We start from the raw sequence: 23,727 nt of genomic DNA, 5'->3' as shown, positions 1-23,727 counted from the left end.
GGTCTGCTCAAAAAGTATAGCGACTTTCGAATTACGGGGATTACGAATATTCGATTCTAGATTTTTTGTGGCATTATTGTGGTACTAATGTCTCTCATTTATGCTGACAAGTACGGCTATTTTGCCTATTGCAAACACGGATCAAAGAATCTGTATCAAATTTTGTGTGAAAAACAAAATTAAGTGCGCGAACACATTCTGGATATTGATGTACATTTGGTGAATATAGCTTGGAGCGAAACAAAATTTATCGGATTTCGAAGAAATGTTCTCGGAGGATCGAAAAGATGTTGTAAACGACGCAAAGCGTGCCCGAAGCCCGAGCACGTCAACAACTGAAATCGAATATAAATAATGCGTGGGTATACAAAAATCGTGATACTTTTAGAACAGCTCTTGTAGATAGAATGGTTCACGCTATCCCATTCCATCAAGCATTTCCATAGCTATAGCCGATTTTGCTTCAGCACTACGAAGGGATTTCTCTAGAGATAGGCAATAGGCAAAAATCGAAGATGAACCAAAACACGTGTAAGAAAAGCAGTTTTCAAAAATTAACTGAACATTCAAAATAGCCGTACATGTCGGCATAAGTGAGAGACATGAGTACCAAAATAATGCCACAAAAAATCTAGAATCGAATATACGTAACCCGCGTAAATTCGAAAGTCGCGATACTTTTTGAACACACCTCGTACGTTACACATGGAATGAAAATTTTCTTTCTCCTATCGCAGTCAGTGGTTGCTGAAATTCGTCGTACATTTTCATACGAACACTTTAACAAGGTGCTTCGTAATAGCTGGGATCGGAAAAAATGATTATACAAACACTTCATATAAAAGTCATGGCATATTTGAGTTGAAGCGGGAAATCATGATCACTGTGGCCATTTCCTGATTTCCTTCATATGAAAGTCATGGCCTATTTGAGTTGAACCGACAAGCATTTTGGGATAGCTACATTAAAATATTCGCGAAAAAAATATTAGATGGTTGATGGATATTCTTATAACATGGTTCATAACAATGAACCCGTTTTGGGTCGACGCAATAAATCGAAAATCGTACTTTGCAGATGTCAATTGCTGTCGAAAGACATTCAGTTCACTACGGGTGTTGGGGTTTTTTCGGACGACTCTTTGCAGCACGCGGGAATTGTTGGTGAGCGAGCTCAAAGCTATAATATAATATATTCACATAATGAATTCAGATATGATTTACAATAATTCATCTCGACTTACATTTGGTCTCCTTGTTTTGTATACAGCGAAGCTTACTACAGGATGACTTAAATTGATTTCAATATTAATTTCTAATAACACTCGGATGGAACTCTACCTTTTTGTGGTTAGCAAAGATGTGTATGAGGAAGACGTATGGGATTGTTATGACAGCTGTATTTCGACGGTTATCAGACGAACTGTCATGGAGCGATGCTGATGGTACTGAAATGCGCAGGGTGATATGAAGTGATCAGTGGCGTGATTTGCCCCCTCAACATTCCCCTACCCGTAATGCACGTCCATCGAGTCCGGTGGTACTGCGTTACTTCCTGCTTCAGTGTTTTCCGAGGCCTCTCCGTACCATTTGGTACGACCAGCAATGGTCGGGAGATACTCTCGCACCCAGCGGCTCCAAAATTGGTCCACGAGGTTAGTGGTCAGTCTCCAGTTGGTCCGAACAGATTCAGAACATCCAGATATAGGCTTCGGAGGTTGAGTAACTCCCTGCGAGCTCAGCAGCAGAAAATGATTTGGCGTGAGAGCTTCTTGCGATTCCGCTTCCAGTGATACAAATGTCAGAGGTCTAGAGTTGACTATCCTTTCCGCTTCGGTCATCAATGTGAGAAGAGTTTCGTCGTCTGGGTTTCTGCTGCTATTCAGGGACGAAAAGGCGATCTTGATCGACCGGACGAGCCTCTCCCACGAACCACCCATGTGGGGAGCGGACAGAGGATTGAATACCCACTTGGTGGCAGCGTTGGTGAACACGGCGGATAGCTGTTGGTTCATATCCAGGATCTGATGCTGTAGCTCACGGTTGGCTCCGAGGGAGTTGGTGCCGTTATCACTTCTAATCTCCAAGGGTGATCCACGCCGCACTACGAATCGTCGTATCGCCATCTTACAGGCATCAGTGGAAAGGGAGTGTACCACCTCCAGATGGACGGCCCGAATGGTGAGGCACGTAAACAGCGCACGTAAACATCGTTTGGCCAGAGAACGTCCGACCTTGACTTGAATGGGACCGAAGTAGTCCAGTCCAACATAGCTGAACGGTCGAGTATATGGACTGAGTCTCGCATCAGGAAGTGGTGCTTCACGTGGGCACAGCGGTTTTGCCTTTGACACTCTGCACTGCATACAGGTTCTGGAGAGTTTCCTGACTAGTGCTCGGAGACAGGGTACGTGAAATCGCTGGCGGACCTCGTTGATAACGGTTTCATTGTTCGCATGCAGATAATGTCGGTGATACCACTCTACGACCAGGTTGGTGAGGCGATGACCCTTCGGGAGGATGATTGGGAATCTAGTATCGTGCGGAACGAAGATTGCCCCAGCGATTCGAGTGTCCATTCGCGCTACTCCCCATTCGTCGATGAACGGTGATAGCTTGTAAAGACGGCTACCTTGGTTGAGTTTCGATTTTCCTCCATCTTTTGTCATCTGGAGTCGAACCATCTCTTCCGGAAACTCAGCTAGCTGCGCCGATCGCCATAGGGTATTTTCAGCTCTATAGATTTCTTCCAGGGTAATGTGCGAGGATTGCAGTGGTTGTTTTGCCGCCTTGCGTCTACAGTTGTCTGTGAAGCGGTGGATGTATGCAACTGTTCTTTGGAGCCTCTCGAACTTCGAAAAGCGTTCCCAGTTAATGATTTCGTCATGTTGCACTGCTATATGGATGTGACATGGTCGAGCTTCGGTTTCGGTTTCCTCTGGTTTTACTTGTTGTGGCCAAGCCTCCTCTGGTGCCCATAGAAACTCCGGGCCTTTGAACCAACGGCTGTCGGGTTTCAGGTTTGGTCCACTAGCCCACTTGGTTCCATCATCCGCGACGTTGATTTTCGATGGAACGTACCGCCACTCCTCAATGTTTGTCTTGGAGAGGATTTCTCCTATCCGGCAGGCGACAAACTGTCGATAGCGACGATGATCAGAATGGATCCACGAAAGGACGGTTTTTGAATCGGTCCAGATCACTCGTCGCGATATTGGGAGACTGTGACTGCTGCATAACGTTTTCATCAACCTACAGCCTATTAACGCCGCCTGCAGCTCCAGCCTCGGGATGGATAACGTTTTCAAAGGTGCTACTTTCGCTTTTCCTCCGACAAGTGCACACTGGAACTTTCCATGGATGGTGGCCCTCAAGTAGGCGACACAAGCATAGGTAGTCTCGCTGCCGTCGACAAATATATGCAAGTGCAAGTCCTCGATTTCTGATGCCGTTACGCCCGGAAAATAGGCACGAGGTATACGAACAGCTTTCAGGTCGTTGAATTTGGCTACCCACAAATGCCATCGTTCAAGGATTGGCTTGCCTACCACGTCGTCCCAACCAGCTTTTGTGCGCCATATATCCTGAATGATAACGCGGCCATGGATGAGGAAATGGGAAAGAAGCCCCAACGGATCAAACTGACTCATAACGCACCGTAAGATGCCTCGCTTTGTAGGGGTGACGGCTCCCAAGTCGGTATCGCTGGAGAACACGAAGACATCCTCGGTTGCTCTCCATTGCATGCCTAGCACGCGTTCTGCTTCGGGACCGCCTTCACCGACGATCTTCGTTGCTCTCGCTTCGGTATCCCCAATCTGGCGGAGTACTGCGCCTGAATTCGAAAGCCAGTTGCGAATTGTGAATCCGCCTCGTTTATGCACCAACTTGACCTCCTCTACAACTTGACATGCTTCTTCCTCACTGTCGAAACTATGCAGGTAATCGTCGACATAATGCCGGCGCACAATCGCCTCCGCGGCCCTCGGATATTGTTCTGCTTGCTCGGCTGCATTCAAATTTTTTACGAACTGCGCCGAGCATGGTGAGCTAGTTGAGCCGAAGGTTGCTACGTCGATCACGAAGGTTTTCGGAGGACGCCCGGTTTCACCGGGCCAGACGAACAACTGACTGTAACGATCTGCTTGCCGTATCTTCAACTGATGGAACATTTCCATGATATCTCCCACGACTGCAATCTTCCGCTCACGGAATCCACAGAGAATATCTGGGAGAGGTTGGACTAGATCCGGTCCTTTTAGTAGCATGCTATTCAGGGATATGCCGTTCACTGTTGCTGCGGCATCCCACACGATGCGAATCTTGTTGGGCTTCTTGGGGTTTCGAACTATTCCAACCGGCAGATACCACAGTCTCCTTTGATCCGCTTCGGCTAGTTCCTCCTCCGTAGCTTCGTGAATGTAGCCCTTTTGCTGGTATTGCGCTATCTGCCGCTGGACTTTATCAAACAAGGATGAATCCGCGTTGAAACGGCGTTCCAAGCACCGTAGCCGTCGGACAGCCATAGCGTAATTATTGGGAAATTCTACATAATCGTAGCGCCACAGTAATCCAGTCTCGAAGCCGTTTTCGACTCTTCTAGTCGTCTGCTCGAGTATTGCCCTCGCTCGCTTGTCGTCGTTCGATTCGGGACTCTGATTCACCGAGACGCCCACGTTCTCGACCGTGAAGTATTGCTACACTAGCTCGTGCAGGCTCCTGTCTACATCACAACCACAGATGTGCAAGTTGCAACTCGCAACGTTCGTCCCGTTTGGCATTGAGCCGTAGATCGCCCATCCGAGACGAGTTTTTGCTGCCACCGGCTCTCCCACGCAACCTTCGCGTATTTGTTGGGTGGCGGTGAGGTGAGTATTCTTGGCTCCAATGAGAATTCCTGGAGCTTTGGATTCGAAGTCTACGACCGGTAGCTTCCGCAGATGAGGGAAACGCTCGGCAAGCTCTTTATAGCACAGCGTCTGCGCAGGTAGTGCAAGGGACTCGACCGTCCTGACGTCTTTTAGTGGATATCGCTTGCCTCCACTGATACCCGAAATCTCCACCTCTACCTGACGGGAGCCTTCTTCCTCACGGCTAACGTTGCTTGTCCAGGTTAGGCAAAGACGCTTTTCCGTGCCTTCAACCTGTAGTACGTCGGCTATTCCCTTTTCGAGGAGTGTGACGGACGATCCTTCGTCGATGAAAGCTAGCGTCTCAATACACCGTTCTTTGTTGAAGAGTCGCACCGGCAACATGCGAAACAGTGTCGAGCTCTGGACGTTGTGAGCATTCACACCTTCCGTTGCATCACTTCGCTGGCCTGCTCCGCCTCTTTGAGGTATTGGATGAGATGGATTGGTCGACGAACTGCCCGAATCGCCGTGCAGAAGCGGATGGTGTCGCATTTGACAACCTAGAACTTCACATCGCGATGAGGACCGGCAGGGTTTTCTTCCGTGCTTCCCGAGGCAGATACGACACAAATAATAATTATGCACCACTTGCCAGCGGTCATCCCGGTCCATCTTTTTGAAGACGTCACAATCCTTCACTCGATGGTCTGGATTCCCGCAGACCAAACAGCTAATTTGCGAAGCTGCTTTTGGTGATTCCACCTTCGGGGCCTCGTCAGCTGTTGCGTCTGATGTAGCAGCATGAGCATTCACAAAACCTTTCAGCTTCTCCTCTCTCTTCTGCTTACTTCCCCTTGGATCCAACGTAAGAGTGACTTCAGCTGCTGCCGAGACCAGATTTGCCATGTACCGACCGAATACACGGAGGTCGACCGCCGCGAATTGTCGTTTGAACGCCACCCAGTCAAGCTTCAAATTTGCTGGCAGCTTATCCACAAGTTCTTGGAGCAGCACCGGGTTAGATAGATGTTGCACTTGTCCCGCCGCCTCCAAATGTTCGCTGAAGTTCTGTACCGCCATGCCGAAAGCCGCGATCGTGCACAAATTATCCGCTTTTGGTGCTGGAACATCGCGGATCTTCTGGAGCAGCGCGTATATTATTTGTTCTGGCCGCCCGTACAGCATCTGCAGCGTATGTATCACTTGTGGCACTGATGTAGGTAATAATAAACGACTACGAACTGCCTCCAATGCGGCACCCTTCAGGCACTGTTGGAGACGACCAAGGTTTTCAACGTTACTGTAGCCGCATGCTTCCGTGGAGGTGTTAAAAGCACTGAAGAACATGGGCCACTCTTAGGAATTGCCACTGAACAACGGTAAATCCTTCGGCATAACATGTCGCGCTGCGATTTGACGAGGTGTAGGGGCTAGCTCGTCGATAATCGCAGCTGGTCCCATTTGTCCACCAAGAGGTCCCATTTGCCCACCCAGAGGGATTTGCGGGAGGTATGGATTAGGTTGCGGAAGCATCGATGGAAAGGAATAGGGGATGTAAGAGGGATATGCATTTATTGAACTGGCTACAGGATTCAGTGTTCCTACGCTACCGTAAGCATACTGCGAAGAGGCTACCTGACCTACTGGTGCGAAATTGTGTAAACTATTCGGTACCTGATATGGCTGACTCACGTGCCACGGTTGCATTGGATGACTTCCAATCTGTCCCACTGAGCTGATGTATGGTGGCAGGCACTGGGTGGAACTGGTAAAGCCTGTCACTGGATTGACCCAATTGATCGTGCTGACTGGCGTCGACGCCCCCGGTCCGTTTGCTCCTCTGCCAGGTTGAAAATCGTGGGAGAGGCTACCTTGCCCACTTGCATACCCACTCGTTGTCGGTTGGCTTAGTTGCGAGTTTGATTGCATCGACATCGTAGGAGAGATTATCCAAGAAGGGAGAACAGATGTACCTCCGAACAATGACGTGACCGCAGGTGACGATGGTGTGGTTTGTGGAATATTTTTTGTATTTCCAGCAGCGGAATGCTGCGGTCTGGTTCTGGAAGACGTTGCTGAGACCGTCACCGTTCTCGCCGGCGCAGAAGTTAGCTCATTCTGGCTGACGGCGACCTGATCCAAGCGATGTAACCAATCTCCAAGACTACCAGCCATCACATCCCTGTTGGTTGCTCCACACCTCGCATTGATGATGTCGTACCGCGCTTTCCACATCTCTTTCTCCAACTGCAGCTTACGTTGTTCCAACTGGATCGTCTGTTGCAGCTCAATTTCCCTTAGCAGGAATGCCTTCCGCTCTTCCAACAGTTTGAGGTTAAGCTGGGCGAGTTCCCCAATCGGCTTTGCTCCTTCGTCGGATCCGTTCGCGTTAGTTTGCCCGTGTGCAGGTTCGAGGCCAACCGAAACATTCGAATCAACACCTACGACGCTGTTAGCAGATTCGACGACGCATTTATGGCACATCCAATGTTCGTCCTTTCGCCCTTCATCGAAACCAGCACATCCGAAGTGCGACCATTTGCCGCATCCTTCGCATTGTACCATGTCATCGGCATTGTTGGCGAGATCGCACATTTGGCAATCGAAACGATCCCTCTCCGGCATCCTGGTTTGCTACTTGCAACACGTTGCAACAAATCTTTGAGTTTGTTGGGGTTTTTTCGGACGACTCTTTGCAGCACGCGGGAATTGTTGGTGAGCGAGCTCAAAGCTATAATATAATATATTCACATAATGAATTCAGATATGATTTACAATAATTCATCTCGACTTACATTTGGTCTCCTTGTTTTGTATACAGCGAAGCTTACTACAGGATGACTTAAATTGATTTCAATATTAATTTCTAATAACACTCGGATGGAACTTAACCTTTTTGTGGTTAGCAAAGATGTGTATGAGGAAGACGTATGGGATTGTTATGACAGCTGTATTTCGACGGTTATCAGACGAACTGTCATGGAGCGATGCTGATGGTACTGAAATGCGCAGGGTGATATGAAGTGAACAGTGGCGTGATTTGCCCCCTCAACAACGGGACTACGGGAAAATTTCGTTTTTGAATATTGAACAAGTACGTTCCTCTTATGAACACATTCCGGTTATTTTCTTATAGGTCATTTAGCGCGAGTGATGGGCGTATCTAATTCCATTTCATTTCTATCCAATTCTTATTACCATTCGAACTTTCTTTCTGTAAAAAGTAAATTACGAAAAGATTTCAAATTGCAGTAACACGCAATTTCACTTTTTTTTCTCGAACAGCTAATAAATAAAACCATCATAGCATTCAAAATAATACTTTGACAATAACTGTTCGAAATCTTATACGACACCAAACAGTTACACCTGCTTATTTTCTTTTTCCCTACTTGCCATTTCCCCGACACATTGAAAGATACTTTATACAACACTTTGCCGACTCGTTTCGCCAAAGCTGTATCGATATGATGCTTGGCAATTTGGTCGACTTTGAGCCTATCGTGGAAGATGATCCGTTGGATGTGTTGGTAGGCATTGCGTCGGATGCTCTAGTTCCATCGCGTAATGCTCCATTGGGATACTATAACTATGGCGTAATGCATGCCGAACACGTTCTACTAGAAGAGCTGCTTTGTAGTATCAGGTTAAACCTTTTGCTGATAACGCGCATCAGACGTGACGTGTAATGTGTTTTATTTTCTAATGCGTGTTCCAATTCTAGCTATTATCTGGCTCGCTTCAAAGATACCTATCGTCAGGCCACAATCGATATGATGTTGGGAAATGCTGTCTCGGCGGAGTCTGTGAACGCTCTCGGTGGACAAGCCGGTGCCGTAGATGAAACCGATGCATTGGAAGGAGCCGAGCATGCCAGACTTCTAGTAGAGGATTGTCGACGTTTATTGTTGGGAACCACACAGCTACCAGTGGGAGCTTGGGGATTAATCGATGCCGATCCGAGGTAAGCAGTGAAATCGAGTCAGGTGATCTTTTTAACAATTAATGTAAAACGTTTTCTTTTCTGTTTTCATGATTTTGACCTGTTTCAGTAGCGTAGAAGAAAAGTAACACATACTCTACTAGTATAAATTTATTTCGTACTTGCTTCTAGTACCGCCTCAGAAAGTATACGTTTGTGTTAGCTTTGTTGTAGTTTAAGTAGTTCAAAGAGATTGATTTTTGTGTGTCTATTATTTGTAGCAGTTTTTTACTGACCTAACTGATTTTGTAGCGCTTTCTACAATGTGTGCATGTGCTTTGAAATGTGTGTAAGTGTATATATGTAAACAGCAGATATTTTGAAAATTGAAAACAAAATTACGGCAATTATAAGTATATTCGGCTTAGTTGTGAACAACAAATAAAAATAGAAACAATTCCAATGACTATATTTTTGGCACATACAAAATCAATCTTTTACAACAAAATTTTCTATAAGTCGATTTTCCACCCCTTTTAGATATTTCTTTTTGTTATACTGGTTTTTATCTTAATTATTCAGTTTATTACAATTAATGCATTACTGATTCAACAGTTTGTAGTCTTAGTCTTCGAATGAGCTTTCAACTAACGTCGATAATGAATTACTCGTGTGATGTGCGCATTGATAGATGGACAGACGAATGGACATACTTATCAAATTCCTCCTGATTTCACAACAAGTTAAATAATCATTTCGCATACTCGATCTTCTGTTTTTCAGAGTACAGTGAATGCTCTCTATAGCGATATCGCAGTGGACGGTCGTTATAGAGAATTGTCACTATAAAGAACTGTCGCTAGAGACTATTCAAATGTCGTTATAAAGAGAGAAACCAGGGTGTCGGTTACCTTGAAAATCCTGGAAAGGGAATCAGGGAATTCAAACAATGTCAGGGGAAGCCAGTGAATATCAGGGAATTTCGTCACCAATCTGGAAAAATGAAATTCCGTCAATTAGAATTTTGAATACAGTAAACATTCACTAACTGGGCGAAAAGGGAAGACCACTTATCGACATTCGCGTTTTAACTGGTCCGCCATGTTAAACGTCAAATAAAATCGAGGGAAACTTCAATTAATTGTTTGATTCGCATTGTTCCTGTAATTGGATAAACAAAAGGATTCCAATAGAAGTTTTGCATTGAGTGCGACAAAAGGTATGACATATGATTTGAAAAATTTATTTTCCTGTATTATTTTCCAATGTTTTTGTCGTGATGCTCGTTCAGGAACTGCAACGGGATTTTATCGAGGCACTCTTCTCGATAGATTTGTTGGTTGATTGCCAGACCGCTCGGCTTAAACCAAGGCTTTGGAATGCCCCGGTCGGAAATGGCGATGTACAACATAACCTTTTTTTCAAACTTGTGCTTGAACTTGTATTTCACTTCAGGCAGTGTGGATGACTTGTCGGAGTAGTAATTATCATTTCCTGGAATATGCGTTTTGGACAGCGGAAAATAGCTTTCGTCGTCAAGAACGAAAGACGTCCCACGGTATTTTTTGGTCATCCACGGACACTGTGATTTAACCGTCTCAATCTGCTCCTCCGTGTACTCCGGCGACCTCGTCTTCTTCCTGCAGACGATTCCTTCCATCTTGAGGGTCCGATGGATCAATACGTGGGAGCAGCCATATTTCCGACCGGCGTCACGCAGGCTGGTTGCGTCCTTGTTGTCAAACAGCTTCTTCAACGATGTCTTCCTCTGCTTCGTCATTATCGTCACCGGACGACCATTTGGTAAATCGTTACATGACGTCAATGTTCTTGGGACATTCCCGAGCATCAGGGATCAACTTGCAGTTTTTAAAGAAGGCGTGGGAATTGTTTATTTGAACAAACTTCTTTCTTTGTTGATGAACGTTATAAACGTGAATTGTTCATATTACGCGAGCTGCAACTGGTTTTTCAAAATGGAGAAAAAAAAACTCTTGAATTTGGGTAGCTTCGGATTGCATATTTTACGCGGTTCATCAAAGGATAAAAAAAACTCCAAAGTTTTACGACAGACAAATCTTGAAATTTCATCAGAGATGCGAAGCACTGCGTTGATGTATCCTCGATCTTTCCATCATTGATTCCGTTAAAAAAATTGGAGGGAAAACGATTCGAGAAGCTTTCGACTTTTGACTTTTTGACGTGGAACTACGTCTTTCATTAAGGGTGCCAAATCAGAAAACAGGTCACGTTTTTATGAAATAAAGTTAACGTTAATAGCTATTTTTGCTGCGAACGGATTTTGACGATTTACATACCAAATGAATCGGAAATTCCCTAAGATTTGTTTGACATGCTATACATTACAATCCCATGGTCTGCATATGATTTAAATTGATGAAAATTGGAAGCATTCCCATTTCCTCATACATTTGTTCTGTCCGTTTGGGTGCTTTCCCGAACAGAGCTGTCATTAACGAGCGACTTATCGACGAGCAGCGAAGGGGAAATCGTAAGAGTAAAGTCTCCGTTAACAAAGGAAAAGAAGAAGAATGAAGGGGAATATTTGCCTGAATTATAAACCGTGGATCTCGCTGAGGCAAACTTTCATTCTTCGTGAGGAAAGCGACTGAACAACATCGTTGCTGGACGAGCTGGACGGCGAGGGATCGAATGCCATTCGAGGTTGTTGAGATTAGCAGATAGAGTTTATTTCGTTTATTTAATCACCAAGAAAGTATATGCCGTTCTGGAATTTTGTATGTGATTTGGTTTCGCTTGCCAGTAGCAAAACTTTCTCCAATATGGATGACAGCTGTGCTTATCTCGAGCATGTATTGTTCTGCGAGCTCAATAATGAATCATCAAACAATTATCGTCAAATGATTCTACAATAAAAAACAACATTTCAGGACGACCAAACCGGTAGAATTGTTTTTTTTTAAATATTCGTAGTATTATAAAATAATATTCGCAGTTATAAACAAGCGACTTGAATTAAACCACAGCGTAGTTCTACGTCAACGTCCTTTGTTTTTTTTTAATATTTGACGGGTTTTAGCAGTATCGGATGAGCTCCAGTAGACTTATCACTGAAACAATATTGCTAGCAACATAAACAAGCTCACTATGGTCCGAATAACCACCACTGGACCATATTTGGAAAGGACAGGTTTACGGTTTAAGTTTTTACTCAAAATGGTCTTCTGTCTCTCGTTAGAAACGCCAACGTTGAGAGGGCTTTTCCATTCGCGAATGTTTCTCGAAAATATGTGGGAGGAAACGGTTATGCTATGCGACAAGTTTAAGATGCTATACTTCACTGTGTTAGCTCTCTTTATTGTCATATGAATCAAAGTGATTAAAACGGGTACGGGTAACAGAAGTGGAATATCCGGAGGTAAAACGGGGAAAATTTTGGAAAACGCACAGAAGGGGGCCCAAAGATTGCAAGCATTTCGTTAAAATCATAACAGTTTCATGAAATTGATCCGAATCAAATTTAAAATGTCTCATTTTGTACTTATATTTTACACTCCTTCAAGATAACTTTGAACCTAATACAGTAAATCATTTTTTAAAATCTCCTTTTAAAATCTTCTTTTTTTTCATGTGCAAAAGTTGTACGATTTAATGTTTGCTGAGGTAGTGCGGTTTCAATGCTTCAATTATTCCAATAGCAAGTGGTTGAAGCACAGAGGTCATATTTGGTGGAAAATATTGCAGTCTGAAATTTCTCTTTTCTGGTTGAATATTTGGATGGCTAAGACAGTTATTAATACTCCTATACTCGCGCATTGGTCTGTCAGACCGAGAAATCAATAATTCGTTCATTTCTCAGAAAATAGCAACACTACGACTTTGCGATTCTCTCCAGCTTCGTTATTCGTCGTTCGTCATCGTTTAGCGTATCGCATGTGTTGGTACAAAGGGGACGTGTGCCACTTTTTCAACACTTTCGGTCTGACACACCGACGCGAGTATAGGAGTAACTTTTTTGGACAAGTGCCTTTTTTCATATTCTAGAATATTGTTGAACGAAATGTATAAATTAATGTTAGTGGCGTGGAATATTTATTGAATATAATGCATACGGTCATTACCGGACTATTCTTATTTGATTTCAGTCCCTTTTGTAAATGGATTGAACGGATTCATATATTAACTATTCGTCGATATATTCGTCGTTAGATTCATACGTTCAAAAGCAAAATATAAATGTTCGGCTTTCGTATAGTTATTCCCTAAATATAATGGTCATACATATACACACTTGTGAAAGAATTTCACTTGTGGAAGAATTGTAAACAGTAAACTATAAACTAATCGGTGGCTTATGGTAATTTTTAACAATTACAGTCTCGGTTTTTTTTATCGACAAGAAAACAAGAAAAAGAAAAAAAAAGTTCCTAGAAATCCTTTTATATCATCTTTTTATGCCCTATCTAAAAAAAGACATTAATTCTCAGTTTACCAAGAATACAGAGAGAAAGAATATTAGAAATATGCAAACATCATATTCCAGAGCCTTTATCATCTGGTAATTATCTAGAAGGTGGTTATACATTCTACTCTTCGAAACACGAAAAACACGCAACAACTGCATGAAATGTAAAAAATATGTTTGTTTCGAGCATGCAGTTATGCTATGTTTTGATTCTTACTCCAATGAAACCACAATCGATTAATACGTTTTTATGTTATTTTATAGCTCTATATACTTTCATGAATTATATTCAGTTGCTCACTTTTAAATAATAACAGTGAAAAAATCGAATTTCGTTATTTGTGTTGGAGTAAAAATTACTCTGTTTTGAGGAGGTTGAATTAGATGACTATTTAAACATAATAAAGTTAAGAAAACATGTTTTTTGGAGTTTTTTCATTCAATCATACCTTCTTCTCCAAATAAATGCCAATAAAACCTGAAAAATACACAATAGAAACATTACAGAGAAGTTCAATTTTCGGTCTGTGACATTGTGCGCGAGTATACGTGTTATGATTTTGCACGCGAGTACAGGAGGGTTAATAAACAAAATGATACGTCTCCCTACAGACACCATTCTTTCATACAGTTTCATCTTCCATTCTTCAAAAATATAACCCGTTCTCAACATCCACGAATTTTTGTTGCCTTTATAAATCACTGGAAGGTTCTTAATATATTTGAGTCATCTAGGTTTGGCACTCTTACCAATGACCCGAAGTTATTTGTTGCCACAACAATTGTGATTCGCTCGTTAGAATGTTTGCCTCGGTGACATTTATCACTATTTATCAAAAAAAATCTTTCAAAGTTAACTGCTGTTAAAACAATCCAAAAATTAATCCATTCAAATCTAAACGAAATCTGGACAAACATTTGAACATTTTTTTCAAATCTGTAAAGCCAATCTGAAAGTACTGGCTGATCTTTTCATGCATGAATCAGTTGAATCAAGTGAGTTCAATTTAGAAATAAAATTATGATAAACTTCTTTCTTTTATTGCTATGCTTTGCTATTTTATTTACTTTTGACGAATTTCATGCAAACTGGCCTTAGGAGTTGGCATCGCCATCTCAGATAGTAGTGATACGTTGTGGGTGTAAAGACATTGGGCATGTAAGTAATTTTGCATACTTGAAATATTAAAAAAAAAGGATTAGACTGTTTTTTTCTTCTCAATTTTTATAACAATTTATTTTGGTCAAAGAATGAAAATTGTTTAAATTTTTTTAAATATTACATTGAAAAACAGGAAGTGGGTTATATCTATGGTATAACCGCAAGGGTGACGTAGGACTATCGTTGATTTAGAGATCATTTGTTCGAAGTTGAATCTAAATCCATTCTGAATGAATGAATAAATGAATATTTGGGGGACTTCGAAAACGAGAGCGTTACGTTGGAGGCACAAGGATTTATGCATCCAATATAGGATACGAAAAACCTTGTTCTGAAGAATAATCTTCAGAAGCTAACCTGCTAACTGTACTTGATTGACAAATCACAAACCCAAATGTATTATATGGATATTTTATGGATAGAAAACATTAAAATAAACTCTTTCGCTTGAATGTAATTTTCAATTCCAAGGGGAACTGGCAGATTATTTTCCACCAACGATTAGATATTTCCACATTTTCCTCGATACTGGAAGCCCACCAGTGGTTAATACTAACTCGATAACCACCTGTTAATAGTACTTGATTGAAAAATATTTGGTCACAGTGTTACACGGATAGAAAACATTCAAATAAACTCTTTTACATGAATGTATTTTTGAATTCCTAGAGGAACTGGCAGATTATTTTCCAGCAATGATTAGATCTTTCCGGAACTTTCTCGATGGTGAATGGCATCCAAACGGAAAGAATTCTGCGCGTGTATGTGTCGATCCTTCGCCGTCCACCTCCTCCAGCACGTTAGGCAACGATGTTGTCTTGTCGATGTCCTCACGAAAAATGAATGTGTCTCACCACCAGAATATCGCTTAAGTATGCTTTTTGTGTGTGATTGAATCGAGAGAAGGTGTGGTTTACGATGGCAATTTGGAAGGCAAACTAGAGGGGAATGAACTCTCTGAGCTCGGAACTTTCGGCGACTGAGCAATAATCGATTGCGGGCGCATACAATATTGGATACGGAAATATCCTACTGATGGGGAAGAATAATCTTCTGAAGCTATCCTGTTAATTGCGATTGATTGAAAAATCACAAAACCAAATGTATTTGGTCACAGTGTTACATGGATAGAAAACATTCAAATAAACTCTTTCACATGAATGTATTTTTAAATTCCCAGAGGAACTGGCAGATTATTTTCAGTAACGATTAGATATTTCCACATTTTCCTCGATACTGGAAGCCCACCAGTGGTTAATACTAACTCGATAACCACCTGTTAATAGTACTTGATTGAAACATATTTGGTCACAGTGTTACATGGATAGAAAACATTCAATTAAACTCTTTCACATGAATATATTTTGAAAATTCCCAAAGGAACTGGCAGATTATTTTCCAGCAATGATTAGATCTTTCCGGAACTTTCTCGATGCTGAATGGCATCCTAACGGAAAGTTCTGCGCGTGTATGTGTCGATCCTTCGCCGTCCACCTCCTCCAGCACGTTAGGCAACGATGTTGTCTTGTCGATGTCCTCACGAAAAATGAATGTGTCTCACCACCAGAATATCGCTTAAGTATGCTTTTTGTGTGTGATTGAATCGAGAGAATGTGTGGTTTACGATGGCAATTTGGAAGGCAAACTAGAGGGGAATGAACTCTCTGAGCTCGGAACTTTCGGCGACTGAGCAATAATCGATTGCGGGCGCATACAATATTGGATACGGAAATATCCTACTGATGGGGAAGAATAATCTTCTGAAGCTATCCTGTTAATTGCGATTGATTGAAAAACCACAAAACCAAATGTATTTGGTCACAGTGTTACATGGATAGAAAACATTCAATTAAACTCTTTCACATGAATATATTTTGAAAATTCCCAAAGGAACTGGCAGATTAGTTTCAGTAACGATTAGATATTTCCACATTTTCCTCGATACTGGAAGCCCACCAGTGGTTAATGCTAACTCGATAACCACCTGTTAATAGCACTTGATTGAAATATATTTGGTCACAGTGTTACATGGATAGAAAACATTCAATTAAAATCTTTTACATGAATATATTTTGAAAATTCCCAAAGGAACTGGCAGATTATTTTCCAGCAATGATTAGATCTTTCCGGAACTTTCTCGATGGTGAATGGCATCCAAACGGAAAGAATTCTGCGCGTGTATGTGTCGATCCTTCGCCGTCCACCTCCTCCAGCACGTTAGGCAACGATGTTGTCTTGTCGATGTCCTCACGAAAAATGAATGTGTCTCACCACCAGAATATCGCTTAAGTATGCTTTTTGTGTGTGATTGAATCGAGAGAAGGTGTGGTTTACGATGGCAATTTGGAAGGCAAACTAGAGGGGAATGAACTCTCTGAGCTCGGAACTTTCGGCGACTGAGCAATAATCGATTGCGGGCGCATACAATATTGGATACGGAAATATCCTACTGATGGGGAAGAATAATCTTCTGAAGCTATCCTGTTAATTGCGATTGATTGAAAAACCACAAAACCAAATGTATTTGGTCACAGTGTTACATGGATAGAAAACATTCAATTAAACTCTTTCACATGAATATATTTTGAAAATTCCCAAAGGAACTGGCAGATTATTTTCAGTAACGATTAGATATTTCCACATTTTCCTCGATACTGGAAGCCCACCAGTGGTTAATGCTAACGCGATAACCACCTGTTAATAGCACTTGATTGAAATATATTTGGTCACAGTGTTACATGGATAGAAAACATTCAATTAAACTCTTTCACATGAATATATTTTGAAAATTCCCAAAGGAACTGGCAGATTATTTTCCAGCAATGATTAGATCTTTCCGGAACTTTCTCGATGGTGAATGGCATCCAAACGGAAAGAATTCTGCGCGTGTATGTGTCGATCCTTCGCCGTCCACCTCCTCCAGCACGTTAGGCAACGATGTTGTCTTGTTTCACGTTTCTTTGTTTTTAAGAGGCTTTAAACTTTGCAGTTCATTCGCCTCCAGCCCAGTGAAGAGCCACAATAAAACCAGTCCAGAGGGGACTGGCGAAAGGGAAACCAACAAAATCACTCATCAGACCCGTCCGCTCGACTCTCGGTTAAAGAAGAAGGCAGGAAGGGATCCTATGCTTCATAAGATATTTAATATATGCTGTAAAGAAAAGTAAAAATTTACTGATCCGAGGACCAAAGCAGTAACGAAGCACAAGTGACCTAGCGAAAGGCGTGTTCCAAAGCCAAAAAAACAAAACGGCCCCTCTCAGGAGGATAGGAAGGAAAGGAGTGGAAAGGATTTGGGTGGGATTAGTGGATTGGGAGGGGGTGGGAGTGGTATGGGAAGGAAAGAGGGGAGGAGTAGGTGTGGGGTGGGGTGAAATGAAATGAAATACAGTTTGAATAGATAATAAAATATAGTGGTTTTGAATTTAATGGTATATAGTATAGCTGAAAAATGGAGAGGTTTATTTAATGAATTTATTCTCCTTGGTGAGTGTGGCTGTAGGAATAGGAAGTTGATTAAAGTATAATGTAATGGATAGAAGATAGATGTGGGTATGAAAGTATATATTATATTATTTGTTATTTAATATTATTGAATGCGTGTATATACATGTATGAATACCTTCCTTCCGACCCGTACATACATGTGTATACACACATAAACACGCATACATGACTGTGAAGTGGCGAACTTTAATAAGCACTTTCCAAGGTATTTAGTATTTCGGTTTAGATTTTACCAAAGAAGTCGGTTTCTTTCAGAAACGCAATTAAATTGGTTTCTTGGGTCTCGTCTCTACTGAGGATATCTCGGAGACTCTGACCTATGTTGTGTCGGACTCGAGCATCTTTGGTATGTTGACATTCAAGTAAAAGATGGCTAACGGAAACCGGAGCTTCGTTGCAAGCACATTGGGGTTTTTCGGCTCTGCAGAACAAGTGTGAGTGGGTGAAGTTAGTGTGCCCAATTCGAAGACGGGTAAGGACTTGCCTTTCCCTACTATTGAGGCGGTCATCCCAAGGGAGAGTGGAATTTTTAATTTTATGAAGATGAGTGGGACGGCTGTTTATCCAGCCTATGTCCCAGCTTTCACGGACTTGCTGTTTTACCCAGCGGACAATGTCAGATGGAGGACAGGGCATGTCTGGGGGATCTATTTTGCTGCCCTTGCCGGCCAGTATGTCGGCGGCTGTGTTTCCACGGATTCCTGAGTGACCAGGAACCCAGCAGAAGGAGATGTTTTTATTTGAAGCAGCCTCTTCTGTTTGCTTAATCCATGGGTGTTTGCTGTTTCCACTCAGAAGATCGTGGAGACAGCTAGCTGAGTCTGAGAATATTGTGGTAGGAAGAAACTCATGGGTGCATTCTTGGGTAGCTATTAAAAGGGCGAAAGCTTCCGCACTGAAGATGGAGCATTGCGGTGGAAGAGAAAAGCTACCAGTGTATCTACTCTCAAAGACTCCACATCCAACTCCATCGGCACTGACTGAACCATCTGTGTATACCTGGTGGTTGATTTGAAAATTGGATGCAACGAGGTTATTGAAGCAGGCTTTGACTTTTGGAGAAGGGTCTCCCGCTCGAACTGTCTTGAGAAGTTCAAGGTTAATGTTCGGCGGTTTGACGTTCCAATTTCTTCCCGTCGCAGATGAACGTTCACATATATCGGGAAGATCTTTGTTCGTGAGATTTTTGAACCATGTTTTAGCTCTATGTATTAATGGGACATTGTGGTCGCTTTCGGGGAGTGACAAGTGACGGATGGCTTTATTGGTGATGGCTTTTGTTACCAGGTGGGTGAAGGGAAGTTGCCCACTTTCTGCCATTACAGCAAGAGTGGGACTGGTGGGAAAAGCGCCAATTGCGAGCCTAATTGCTTTATTGTAAATTGGTTGAATGGTGTTTAACACCCTGTCCCCTCCACGGCTGAAGGTGCCTATTCCGTAAAGGATTTGTGGGACCAACCAAACATTTACAACATTTAGCAACGTCTTTCTATGACCAGAGGCTAGGTTGTCTGCGATAGACTTGATGATGTTCAATTTCTTTCTGGTGGCTATTTTGGTCTTTTGGGAATGTGATAGGAAGTTGAGTTTCTTGTCGAAAGTAACCCCTAGTATTTTCAATGTCCTCATTGTAGGGATCGGGATTTTGTTGAGCTGAAGATAGGTTCTCCTTCTGAGAGCTTTTCCGATATGTATGTGTTTGGATTTCTCCGGGGAAATTTTAAAACCTGTTTTTAGAGCCCAGTTTTGGATGGAGTCTAAGGTTTTTTGAAGCCTCTTTCTCTGAATTAAGCCGAAGCAGCTCGTAGAGATAAGAGTGATGTCATCTGCATAGACTATGACCTTTATATGGTCCGGGATTATCTCGAATAGAGATTGCATGGCAATGTTGAAGAGGGTTGGTGAAAGTGCTGAGCCTTGTGGGAAGCCGTTTTCTGGGATTTTTAGAGAAGATTGGTGGTTGTTAATAACGGTTTTGAAAGACCGGTTTTCTAGAAAACTTTTAACGAAGAGACCTAATCTCCCACGAATCCCCCAGTCGAAAAGGCTTTTCAGCACTGGGTACCTCCATGCCCGATCGAAGGCCTTGGATAAATCCAGGGAAACAATATCAATGTGGTGTAATTTTTCAGTTGCGTCGTCTAGGATTTTTTCGATTGCTACAAGGCAATCTTCTGTACCTTTTCCCGCACGGAAGGCGAATTGTCTGGGATCAATCAGCTTATTTGACTCTAGAAAAGTCGTTAAGCGTCGATTGACCATTTTTTCCAAGACTTTCCCAACACAACTTAGGAGAGTGATGGGGCGGAAATTGTCAAGAAGATGGTTGTTCATGTCTGGTTTCGGGATACAGATCATTAAACCCTCTTTCCAGCAACTGGGGAGGGTTCCACTGTCCCAGACTTTGTTGAGGAGCTTCAGAAGTGCTTTTTTCCCGAGATGGGGTAGATTCTTAAGCATAGGGTAGCTAATGTCATCAGGTCCTGTGGATCCTTGTTTGACTTTGTTCAGTACCCAATCGAGCTCTTTGAGGGAGAGGTTTTTGTTGAAGTCAAATTCCACATCGGTATGAAAATCGATGGGAATTCTTTCGCATTCCGTTTTGTGGGTTAGAAAGGTTTGGTCGTAGTTTTGATTGGAGGAGGCGGAAGCAAAGAAATCTCCAAACGCCTCGGCGATGATTTTCCGGTCATTGGTGTATTGACCGTTAATTAGAAGATTATATTCTTTGCTTCTTTTCTTTCCATGAAGCCTGCCAATCTTACTCCATAAATCCTTTGTTGACGCGTTGGGATTAATTTCGCTGACGAATTTAACCCAACTGTTGTGCTTGGCTGTGTTGATAGCAGTCTTAGCTTCTTTGCGAGCCCTTTGGAACTCTGCAAGCAGAGTGGGTCTCAGTGGGCTGTCCGGATGGGCCTTTCTTAATTTGCGTAGGGCCTTACGTCGACCTTTGATCGCTGCCTTCAGCTCAGGCGACCACCATGGGACACATTTCCTGCCAGGGATGCCACTGGTTCTGGGGATGTGCACCATTGCAACTTCTAGGACAACTTTGGAGAATTCCTTGGCTGTCCAATCTCGTTTAGCGGAGAGGCGGTTTTCAATGTCAAACTGATAGCCAGCCCAGTCAGCGTATTCAAATTTCCATCTTGGCCTTGTTGAAAACTCTGGAGAAGTTTGGCCGAAGGAAGTGAAGATTGGAAAATGATCGCTTCCGCAAGTATCATCGTGGATGTTCCAAGAAAGTTTTGAAGATAGTTTGTCTGATACTATAGTGAGATCGATGGCTGAAGTAGTACCAGAATAATGGATTCTGGTGTGTTGGCCGTTGTTAAGAAGGAGAAGAGAATGGTCGGATATGAAATCCTCAATGATGGATCCTTTTCGATCGAGGTATGCACCTCCCCAGGCGTATGAGTGGGCGTTGAAATCACCCATAAGCATGATTGGGGCGGGAAGTTGGGCGAACAGATGGTCCAGTTGGCCGCGTAGAGTGTTCGGATCGGAATCATTAGTGATGTAGATGCTAACGACGGTGATTGGAAAGGGGTGTTTAATGCGCACTACCACTGCCTGAAGATCAGTGGTAATGGGAAGAAGATCATGTGGAGTGCCATCTTTGATTGCGATTGCAACTCCGTTTTTTGAGGGGTTGGGACCCTCTTTGAAATATGTGATATATTTTGAGATGAAGTGTTTATCGAAGTTGTTTGGAGTCATAGTTTCTTGAAGGGCTATGACTGTGGGATTAGAGTTTGAAATAAGCATTTTCAGTTCTAGAATATTTCGTCGGATACTTCTGATGTTCCATTGTATCCCGAATTTCTGTGTTGGAGTGAATGTGTTGGTGTTTTTAACTCTAATTCCTAAGTCTTAATTGTGTGTATGTTTGAACTATTCAAAGAGAATTAGTTCGATGGTCCTTTACCCTTGGAAAGAGAAGCTTTCTTTGAGGTATTGGTGTTGTTTTTGTTTGGTGTAGAAGTCTTTGGAGTGTTTGTTGTGTTTGTGTTGTTTTTTGTTGAGTGTGCGTTGCTGTTGTTGTTATTGTTGTTTTTTGTTTGATGTGTGTTGTTGTTGTTTTTTGTTGGTGTTGTGTTGTTATTTGTTGGTGGTGTAGTTCTTTGTTCGTTTTTTGTTCTTTTCTTGTCCTTGTTATTTTGGATTTCATCTTCAGATTTTTGATCTGAATCAGAAGATGATCCTTTCGCCATTTTCCGTTTATTTTTATTTTTGTTTGGAACATCAGAAGTGTCCATTGAAATGACTGATTCGTTTTCGGATTCAGTTGTTGAGCTATCAGTTGTCGACTCTGTCATTGAGGTATCGATTGTAGTGTCAATTGGGGGTGTGCTTTCGCGGCTAGAAGAGGCCGAAGCGGCCGAGGCGCAGTTACATTTGCAATTGCAGCTGGGTGTTGGCTTTTGCAAGTTGGAGAGTCTGTCTTGCAGAACACTTGCAAAAGTTGGTCCATTATTTTGACCGTTGTATCTTTCTTTCGCCTCTTTGTAGGAGATACCATAGTCGATTCTTATTTTTGTGATGTTGTTCTCAGTTTGCCATACGGGGCATTTCCTATTCGAAGAGGAATGGTCCCCTTGGCAATTCAAGCAAAATGCTGAAGCATTGCAGGTTTTAATTCCATCCTTTTGTTCTGGATGTTCCTGTCCACAATTTCGGCAAAGCGGGTTCTCGCGTTTGCATCGCTTGCTCGTATGTCCAAATTTATAGCATTTGAAACATTGCATTGGGTTGGGATAGAAATTTCTAGTCCCAGCCCGAATAAATCCGAAGTTAATAAAATCGGGAACAACAGTTCCACGAATTGTCAAAATGAGAGTAGCGGTTGGGATAACAATGTTATTCTCCTTCCTGGTGATTCGCTTGACATCGATCACACCTTGATCGGAAAGCTCTGTCACCAGTTCGGATTCCTTGATGTCAATTACATCACGGCAAGTAACAACGCATTTACGTTGATTTAGAGTAGGGTGGTAAATTACTTCGATAGGGGTTTCATCGATCAATTTGTTGATTAAAAGGAGCTTACCGATTATATCCTCGTCCTTGGCCGTAAGGATATACTGCGTCCTCTTTTTGTCGTCCCGTTGCGGTCGCGCTGTGTAGTATTTCGTTCCTACAGCGTTGGCGATCGTCTTACTCACGACGAACGGGTTAGTCGGGATCGCGTTCTCTCCTGTGGCACGAAGTAACAGGATCTGAAGGTTGCCGTTCAGTGGGTCGGCCCACCTTGGAGCAGTACGTTGGGTAGGTTTACCCTCGTACAAATTTGTAGCCCGGCCTCCCGGAGGCCCGGAGCTACTGGAAGCCATGCTGTTGTCGGCTACCCCCTAGGTATAGCCGACAGATCGATTTATTATTTAAAGGAGAGAACACTTATGAGGGCTTTTCACTTTGGGATATTATCTAGAAAAACACTGTCACTTTTTTTATAGAGCTCTTACAAAAACCACCAATAATCGCGAACAATTTAGGGGAATAAACTTTTGAATTTGTTTTCCTTCAGTCACTTCACCGTCCGTAATGCGTGGTTTCTTTTTGGTTTTTTGTTTATGTTAAAAATCACTACGATACTAGAAGAGAAACTGGCACCACTGCCCAAAGGAAAAAGGGGGCGTGGCGTCGGTGACGCCGCAAAAGCGCGCGCTTTTCCGGTTTGCCGGCAAGCGCCCGCTCCCAACGGTCGAAACTAGCCGTTGCTATCTGCTTCTCCTTCTGCTGCCACTTAAAAATAATTAAAGTTAACTCCTTCGGAATCGCCAGGGGGAGACGTCCTAGTCCGCTGTCCAAAACGCCAAACTGCCGAGCTGAAA

General features: G+C 42.7%; 1 protein-coding gene across 6 annotated transcripts in view; it reads left to right on the top strand.

Moving 5' to 3' along the window:
* LOC129761143 (phosphatidylinositide phosphatase SAC2) overlaps nt 1–23,727 on the top strand; it is a 52,750-nt gene that overhangs the window by 17,656 nt on the left and 11,367 nt on the right. For 2 of the 6 annotated variants that reach the window (XM_055758857.1, XM_055758853.1), the window contains 3 exons: nt 8,271–8,498; nt 8,577–8,816; nt 8,905–8,919. In XM_055758857.1, the coding sequence (XP_055614832.1) occupies nt 8,271–8,498; nt 8,577–8,816; nt 8,905–8,919 (483 nt within the window). The remainder of the gene's footprint in view (nt 1–8,270; nt 8,499–8,576; nt 8,817–8,904; nt 8,920–23,727) is intronic. The other 4 variants (XM_055758860.1, XM_055758868.1, XM_055758862.1 and 1 more) reach the window with 4 other exon arrangements.

Source organism: Toxorhynchites rutilus, chromosome 1 (assembly GCF_029784135.1).
Source record: "Toxorhynchites rutilus septentrionalis strain SRP chromosome 1, ASM2978413v1, whole genome shotgun sequence".
NCBI classification, from domain to species: Eukaryota; Metazoa; Arthropoda; class Insecta; order Diptera; family Culicidae; genus Toxorhynchites; species Toxorhynchites rutilus.
This window is presented reverse-complemented; position numbering and strand designations above follow the sequence as displayed.